Genomic DNA, 9,426 nt, shown 5'->3' with positions numbered 1-9,426 from the left:
AAGCTATCTAAGGATGGTACTATAGAACGCCACCTCAAGGTAGGCCTAGTGGCGCCATCTCTTGGTCAGGCCGGAAACTTATCAATCCACCCTCGTATGACTATAATATTATGGATTTATTTTTAAGTTGAAAATAGTAAAACGCACGATTACATTTTTTAATAGCAGAAAAAATTAATAGAAATAATATAATAATAAATTTATTTATTAAATTTAATATAAAAAAATGATATAAAGGAATACCTGAAACCCTGAATTACAAATATATTATCGATAAATCATGAAAATTTGTATTTAAAAATAAAATTATCGGAAGAAATTATATATTAATTTCATTTCTTATCAAGACTCGGATTGAAACAATTACAATCTGGAAATTCTCAAATTTTGAACGGATCTAGAATTGTTTGGTCAAATCAATTATTGTTCAGATTTCTATACTTCGAGTACAGATCCATTTTAAAAATTATTTATTTATTTATATTTACAGTTGATAAAATAAAACTGTTTTTTATCAAAAAAATTTTAACCTCAAATGCTTTTAATTTTCAATTGTTTAAATCCTCAAAACTGCACTTCAATTATTTTAAAAACTGTTAAAATTGAACTTGGGCAAATTTTTCTTCTGAATATTCGTAAAATGTCCGGTTTCCCTGTCTGGCGGCTACCCTGTTTTTTATAAAAAAGCTTCGATTTTAAAAACTACCAATCTTTAATTTTGGTTAACCTTTAAAACTGCATTTTAAAGTTCTTTAAGGGGGTCGTCTAATGTGCCAGATCAAAAAATCTATTTTTTCCATAAATCACGTCTAAAACATGTATACAAGACGTGGGTGAAAGGATTTTTCGCGATTTGAAGTGGTTGAAAAGTTACACACGCAAACCAAAGCAGCCCAGTGGGCACAAAATTTGGCGACGTCTTTCCGACATCCTTTGTCTATGTCGTTTCGGTGTCTTTGCGATATTGTAAAGATATCGTCAGATCATACGACTTATTTACGATATCGTAAAGACATCTTAACGACATGGACATAGGATGTCGTAAAGACATCTTCAAGACATCATTACGGCATCCTATGTCCATGTCGTTTCGGTGTCTTTGCGATATCGCAACGACATCGTCAGATCATACGACTTACTTACGATATCGTAAAGTCACCTTAACGACATGGACATAGGATGTCGTAAAGATGACGCCAAACTTTGTACCCACTGGGCTGGAAGTTATACGAAGCGTGCATCAACACAGGGATCATCTATATATTACGTAAGACGTTTTTTTTGTTTATATCGTTGTGTCCTTCTCAACTTCGCAGCAATTTTATGCTCGTCTTTATTCAAGCAAAACAAAAATGTCTTTCGTAATATATGTACTCTATGGTCCAGACATAGCAGATTGATGGTGAGGCAATTTTTATTATGAATTATATACAACAAATTTTAAACGTGTCTCGCGAATATAATGGCGTATGGTTTTTTGATTTCAAATAATTAGAATAGTCGGGATCATGGCAGCAGTGGAGCACCTTTTCTTTTATATCTGTTCCTGTTGAGCGGTGTACTTCCAAAAATATTCTGTGAAATGATTTCAAAAGATTTCCAAAGTTTGTTTAAATGTATTCAAAAAAGATATGAAATATAATAATTATTTTGTTTCAACTGTTTTTCAAAAAAAAAAAAAAAATCCCCAAAATAGCATTAGACAACGGCCGTCACACTAGAAGACATCCTTCAATTAAAATATATGCATGTGACACAACCAAATACCTATATTACCGACCTCACTTTATCAGCTCACTGAATATTTTTTTGAACCTAAGAACTTTTTTTGTAAATAAAATATTGAGCTGAAATTTTGGAAAATGTATTAGAGTGCAATAAAGTACGTTTAGGTACTGCATTTTGGTAGGAACTTCACTGAAAATTATTACATCTTTTTTCTGAACCTTGATATTTTTTGAACGTTCGAACTTTTTTTATACATAAAAGATCAGTCTCAAACTTTGAGAAATGCAAGAGCCGAAAGAAAACTACGTTAAAGTACAAAGCTTAATAATAAAAGATGTAAAAAAAAAAATATTTGAACTATCAATTCTTTATTACAACGGCATCAGCCGGTAACGTTGTACACGAAAATACGAACCCTTTAGAACTTCGTCTAGTGGCCTCCAGGGTTCGTGTGCGCAGAATTTTTAATTGTAAAACTTAAAAGTAGTATAATTTTTTATTGTAGATTGCCAAAATTAAAAACTTGAATTTTAGGGGTGTATAATAAAAATTCTTAAATGGTCGTGACTAAGAATTAAAAGTCCAGTTTTCAATATTCTAAATCTTCCAAAATAATGAAATTTCTCATGTTTATAATTTGAAACAGTTTGTTGGAATAATTCAATTTTTGAAAAAATACAATTGAACATTTTTCAATGTTAACGATATGCAATTTTAAATTTTTACAATTTAAAATTCTTGAATTAAAAATATCTATAAATAAAAATTCTGAAATTTGCACAATTTTGAATATCAAAAGTCAACATTTTAATTCTAAATCTTTCCAATTGAAGACATTTCGAATGTAAATAATCAAAATGGTAGAATTTTCAAAGGTACATAGTCAAAATCAAAAGTCCAGTCTTCAATCCTAAATCTTCTAAATTGATGAAATTTCGAATTTAAAATTTAAATGATAAAAATTACAGAATTTAAAAAAAAATTGGTATCTTTAGTTTTTTTAATGTATAATTTCTGAAAATTTGAAGAGTTACAATTGAAAATTCTATCATTTTGAACATATATAATTAGAAAATAATTCAATTTTCAAGATTTACATCTTAAAGGTGTGTAATTTTAAACTTTTTTTAGAATAGTTCAATTTTGAAGATTTTCAATTGAAAACTCTTGAGTTTTTAATGATTAAAATTTTAAATATAACAATTTAAACGATTTTTGATTTTATATTCTTCAATTTTTAATATTTACAATTATTTAGAACTTGTGAATTTTTAAGATCTATAAAATAAATATTTTTAAATTTGATTTTGAAGGTGAAATATCAAGTTTTAAATTTTCACAATTAAAATCGATGTTTGCACATCTAAATCTTCTAAGTTGAATAAATTTCTTATGCAATTGAAAAAGTTACAGAATTTTTAATTTTAAATTTTCAAAAGTTTAAATCTTATAAATAAAGAGAAATTTCGAAAGAAAATGACAAAATCTACAGAATTCTTAATTGCAAAGCTTAAAACTTGTATTTTAACAATCTACTAAATTGATGAAATTTCGAATTTAAATGATAAAAATTACAGAATTTTAAAATTAAAACATTCGTATGTTCAATTTAAAAAAATGTATAATTTAAATTTCTGCAATTTTGAAGAGTTATAATTAAAAATTCTTTAATTTTTAAAATATATAATTAGAAAATTATGTAATTTTCAAGATTGATATTTTAAAGGTGTGTAATTCGAAACATTTTCGGAATAGTTTAATTTTGAAGATTTACAATTGAACATTTTTTAATTTGTAATGATTTAAAATTTTAATAATTACAATTATTTAGAGCTTGTGAATTTTTAAGATGTATAAATTAAATTTTGAGTTTGAAGGAGAAAAATTAAAATTGCAATCGACATTTGCACATCAAATCTTCTAAGTTGAATAAATTTTTAATGTGAATGAATAAATTACAGAATTTTCAACTGTGAAATTTCAAAATTTTAATTTGATTTGGAAAATTTGGTTGCAATATTTCAAGCTTGAAGATTTAGATACACTTGAAAAGTCTTCAATTTTAAACATTTGCCATTTATAACTCTTGAATTTTAAAGATGTATAAATACAAGTTCTTTAATTGTAATGATTTTAAAGATCGAAAGTCAAGGGTTTTAAATTGTAAATCTTATAAATTAAGAGAAATTTCAAAAGTAAATGATAAAAATTACAGAATTCTAATTTGCAAAGTTTAAAACTTGTATAATAATTAATTGTAATTAAAATGTCTACAATTTTGAAAAGTAACAATTGAATATTCTTCAATTTTAAAGACGTTTTTTTATTCTTAAGTTTTGATGATTTTGGAAATCAAAAGTTAAGTAATATCAATTCCAAATCTTCCAAATTGAAGAAATTTCGAATGTAAACTAACAAAAGCGCTGAATTTTTCCTTGAAAAAAAGCCTATAACTTCCAGACTTTTTTAATGCAAATTTTTAAAGTCTAAAACTCCTGATGTTTTTAAAGATTTACAATTCAAAGTTCTACAATTTTGAAAAGATACAGTTGAAAATTCATGAATTTTTAATATATAAAATTGCAAGTTATTCAATTTTAAAGATTTATATTTTAAAGGTATGTAATTTTGAAAGTTTTTTGTAGAATAGTTTAATTTTGAAGATTTACAATAAAAAATTCTTAAATTTAACGATTTTTAATGTAAAAATATTCATTTTTTAATATTTGCAATTGAAGAGTCTTTAATATTTAATAAATCACAAAGATTTAAAATTAAATTCTATTCAATTTTATTGATTTGCAATTTCAAATTCTTCAATTGTCAATTATACATTTTTGGCCAAAAAAAGATTGGTCAAAATTTGAAATTTCAACTCCGAAGCGCGAGGGTGAAATATGAAACTATTAAAAAAAAAACACTTAACACTCCGAAGATAATTTTTTCGATTTGATTAATACTAACTCATTACTGCTAATATCGCATTCGCTTTATTTTACAAAATCGAAAAATTACAGTGTGTGTACAGGTCAATTTTTTTCTTATAATTTAATTCGACCATCTATCTCTCTCTCTCTCTCTGTATGCTGATTGTTGAAAAAAACACACACATTCAGAGTAATAAGTCACTGGTACAATTTAATATTATATCTTCGATGCTTGGTTCCCATGACATTTTAAATGCTGCAATTTCGCTCTCAAACAAAAAAAACCTCCGAGGCCTTTGGATATTCTTTTAAATATTGCTGCTGACTAACAAATATTTTTCATTCTCTTTTAGATTTTAATTTGTTTAATTCCTTGCCACGTGCATGTCTAGGGCTTAGACGCACCGAAATATGACTGAGCTCAAGTCGTTTTCGGATCAAGAAAACGTCGCAAATACAATAAAAAGAACGACTTTAAACACGAGTGCTATGATACACGAAAAGTTCCTACACCAAAATACCATCTGTTTCGTATTTCATCCTTTATTTACATCAATACAATCACACAGCACTCGACAAAACAATCCACAGCATCCAAAATCAGGAGTTTGCGGTCAAATCTAGCAACTCTGGTATCTATCGTCATCAACATTTAAATGAAAATTAATAAGCATTCTCTAAAACTTGAAAATTAGAGGCACTTGAATGAAAGCCAAAAGCAGTAGTGTTAAACATATAATCAGAAGAGAAAAAGAGGAAGAAATTGCACAAGGATAGTCCGTAAAAGTCAGAACAGTAATATGCCTTTAACTAACAAATAAATGAAATATCAATAAGAAAAAATTGTAATAATACTCTGAAGTTTGGTGCCACGCATTTTATGTATGGTATAAACTTGATATAATCCTAGTTAATAAATTGTCAAAGTGAAAATTCTTTTGTAATTGAGCCTTTTCTTTGATCCGAAAAAGTCTTTCAAAGAACACGAAATGTTCTCATGTTCTGAACACCAGCCAATTCAAAATCCAAGTATTTCTCAAAAATGAGTGCACATTTAGTTCCGTTACTTTCACTTTCGTTTGATAATCTTCTCTTAGTCGACCTTCACCACACTGTAGATCTTCCTCACGAACCAGAAACACGCAAAGAATCCGATTGATCCTAAAACATAGGTATTGGATATTCATTTATTTGTTTTAATTTCGAAATTTCATTAGGGAGCGTCCATTAATATTAATTTATAATTACTGATTTTAAATTAATAGTCAGATATTTCGAAATATTCATTGTTCTTTTTTTTTAATTAAGAAAATTTAAATTTAATAGTTTGAAAATGGATTATTTTACACTGAAACAATAATTGAAATATAATGAAAGCCTTTAATTATGAATATATTATTTTGAAGTTATTTAAAAATTGAAAATGGTTGATAAAGTTTCAATCAGTTTAATTTTTAACCTTAAAATCTGGAAGTTCTTAACTTTTGAACTGATTCCGAATCGTCTTGTAAAATAAATTATTATTCAATTTTTAATAATTATTATAATAAATTATTAACCTTACCCTACCTGAAATATCTGGAATTGGCAGGGAATTATTATATACCTGAAAAATCCTGCAAATGTCAGGGATTTTTTTTTTAAAGCATGCTTAACTCAGGGTGACAGCTGGACCGGGAAACCGGGAAATGACAGTGAATTTATTTTTTACATTGGGAATTGTACAAATTTTTAGAAAAAGAAAATCTGTACAAGTTTGATTTCAACCGTTTCTTAAAGAATTGGTTAAATCGTTATGATTTTCAATTATTTATTTAGTTTAGAATTTGTCATTTGAAAATTTTCAATCTTTTACTTTAAAAATTACACTTCATAAAGTACATTTTACTTTAAAGAATTTTAAAATGACGATTTAAAGACTTAAACAATACAAAATTAGAAGCGTTTGAAATAGAATATTTTTAATAAAAAAAAATTTTTAGTTGATCAGCTGTGAATATAAATCAATTAATGATCTTCAAAATTTAACTGTACTGTAAGTATTAAAAATTGAATAATGATTGATTTTAAAAGACGATTCGGAATCAGTTCAAAAGTTAAGAATTTCCAGATTTTAACGTTAAAAATTAAACTGATTAAAACTTTATCAACCATTTTCAATTTTTAAATAACTTCAAAATAATATATTCATAATTAAAGGCTTTTATTATATTTCAAATGTTGTTTCGGTGTAAAATAATCCATTTTCAAACCAATTTGAATTTTTTTAATTAAAAAAAAGAGCAATTAATATTTCGAAATATCTGACTATTAATTTAAAATCAGCAATTATAAATCAAATATTCAAAATTTTAAAAAACTAAGCTTTGAATGTTACAATTTTAATTATTCTATTAAAAAATCTTAATTTGTAAGTCAAATTCTTGAAATTTTTATGTATAAGTAACAATTGAACACCTATTATTTTTAGAAAAAATTTGAGTTGAAGAGATATTTTGAAATTTCGAAAAGATTTGGAATTAATTAAAAATTGGAAATGATTACGAATAATTGAAACGAAATATTAAAATGTGTCGACAAAATCCTACTATTCATACCGAAATTTCGGCCTAATTTTCAAAAATAAATGTGGAAGATTTTAAGAATTTTTTTTTAGTTTTGCAGGGTTTAAAAAAAGTCGCAAAAATCGAATAATTTTAAAAAATGTTTAGAAGTTCTGAAAAAATTTCAAAAATAATATAAGATTGGAAAAATGTAAAATAACATGACTTTTCAATATTTTGATACAAAATCTTGAAGCATTTTAAGAATTTTAAAACTATTTGAAATAAAAATAATTTATCTTGTAATTTAAGACGTATTTAGTTTATAAAAAAAAATATATCGTTCAATTTTTTATGTTTCCAGCTTAAAATTGCTTATAATGATACGATTTTGAAAATTTTTTGATTCACTGATTGATTCTTCAATTTAAAGCATTGTAAATTATAACGTGGATTTATATTTTTGGAACTGAATCTAAACCTTTGAGCTCTACAAGTTATAAACGTTAAAAAATCGTTCAGTTGAAAAGTGTTAGTAGCTTCCATTATATACGTGTAAACTATTGAGCGTTTGAATACAACATTTTTGAATTTAATAACTTTTGAACTTCAATTTGAAAAGATAAAAAACGGGAAATGACCGGGAATTTTTTCGTCGATTAATTCGGTCATCGTGGTATATTTTTTAAAATTGCAATTTCAAATTAAATAAAAATGATTCTTAATTTGTAAAAGTAGCTTTATATTACTGTATTCAAGTATTTTGTTAAAAATACGACGAGAAAATAGTTAAATTTTTTACAAAAAGAGATGAGTTCTAAACTAAAAATATAATAGTAAACTTTTTAACTAAAAATAATTAATATTCAACTTAAATAGATCCTTTAAAATCATCCAGAGTTAGAAATTCAGTTTAAACTTCTAAAATCTTCTAAAATTCGTGCACACGATATTGAATCGTTTGAAACCTCTTAAAATCTTTTGAAATCTGTTGAAATACTTTCAGATCCAGGGTGGCCATTTTAATGATTAATAATTTATATAATTTAAACTTGTAAAAATACAATTTACTTTTTTCTTAATCGAAGAAAAAAACTCCCGGTCATTTTCCGTGTTTTCCTAGTTCGCAAACATTTGTCACGGTCAATTAAATTAAAAAGTTTGAACTCTAATGCTAAACATTTTTCCATTTCAAGTAATAAAAAATAAAATACAAATTAAACACTCAAAGTGGAACTCTTGAATTTTTAATTACTTAAAATTGAAGTTTAAAAGTTTTTAAATTAAATTATATTACATTTAAATGCTGAATAATTTACACGTATAGAATGAAAGTTAGGTACTAACACTTTTTTAATTGAATGATTTTAAATGAAATTCAGATAAACAGCAAAATTCAGAATTTTTAAGTTTTATATATTACAGAGTTCAAAGATTCAAACTCAGTTCCAAAAATATAAATCTACATTATAATTTTTTCTGTTCTAAATTAAACAATTAATCAAAGAACTTTAAAATTGTCAAAATTATATTCATTTCAAGCAATTTTAAGCTAGACATTAAAAATTTAATTTTTAAACTTGAAACTTCTTAAATTGGAAGTTAAAGTATTTAAATTGTAAATAGTTTAAATATCATTGAAATGCTTCAAAATTTTGTCTCAGAATCTCCAGAAATTTAGAGGTCGTTTTAAATTTTTTCAAATTTAAAATTATTTTTAAAGTCTTTTCAGAACTTCTAAATATCTTAGAAAAACAATCGAATATTTCGTACAATTTTTATAAAATTCTGCTTATTATTTGTAGAAAAAAATTTCAAAATTGTTTACTTCTAAATATTTAGTTTCAATTTACTCGTCTTAAATGAACAGTAAAATATTGCTAAATATTAAACAGTTATTCTTTTTCATAATTGAAAAATTCCAAATTGAATGGGGTAAAAATGAAACATTTTAGACTGAAACAATATTTTAAACTTAATAAGCCGTTAACATTTTTTTCATGACTAAGACTTTCAAACTAAAACAGCTTAAGTTTTCACGTTAAAAACTGGACATTTTTAAATTTTGAACGGATTGAGAATTGTTTTTTAATTCAAGTATATTTCACATTTTAATATTAAAATATAGATCCTTTTAAAAAACCATTCATTTGTCATACTGGTTTAAGTCTGAAGACTGCATTTTGAAATTGTTTAAATGAAAAATGTACGCTTAAAAATAAGAATCT

General features: G+C 25.1%; 1 protein-coding gene across 2 annotated transcripts in view; it reads right to left on the bottom strand.

The window, feature by feature from the left end:
• Nucleotides 1-4,695: 4,695 nt before the first annotated feature.
• Nucleotides 4,696-9,426, bottom strand: part of LOC117179710 (transmembrane 9 superfamily member 2) — a 28,895-nt gene continuing 24,164 nt past the window's right edge. For both annotated transcript variants that reach the window (XM_033371747.1, XM_033371748.1), the window contains exon 15: nucleotides 4,696-5,816. In XM_033371747.1, coding sequence (XP_033227638.1) covers nucleotides 5,749-5,816 — 68 coding nt within the window. In that variant the 3' untranslated portion in view covers nucleotides 4,696-5,748. The remainder of the gene's footprint in view (nucleotides 5,817-9,426) is intronic.

This window comes from Belonocnema kinseyi, chromosome 9 (assembly GCF_010883055.1).
Source record: "Belonocnema kinseyi isolate 2016_QV_RU_SX_M_011 chromosome 9, B_treatae_v1, whole genome shotgun sequence".
Taxonomy (NCBI): domain Eukaryota; kingdom Metazoa; phylum Arthropoda; class Insecta; order Hymenoptera; family Cynipidae; genus Belonocnema; species Belonocnema kinseyi.
This window is presented reverse-complemented; position numbering and strand designations above follow the sequence as displayed.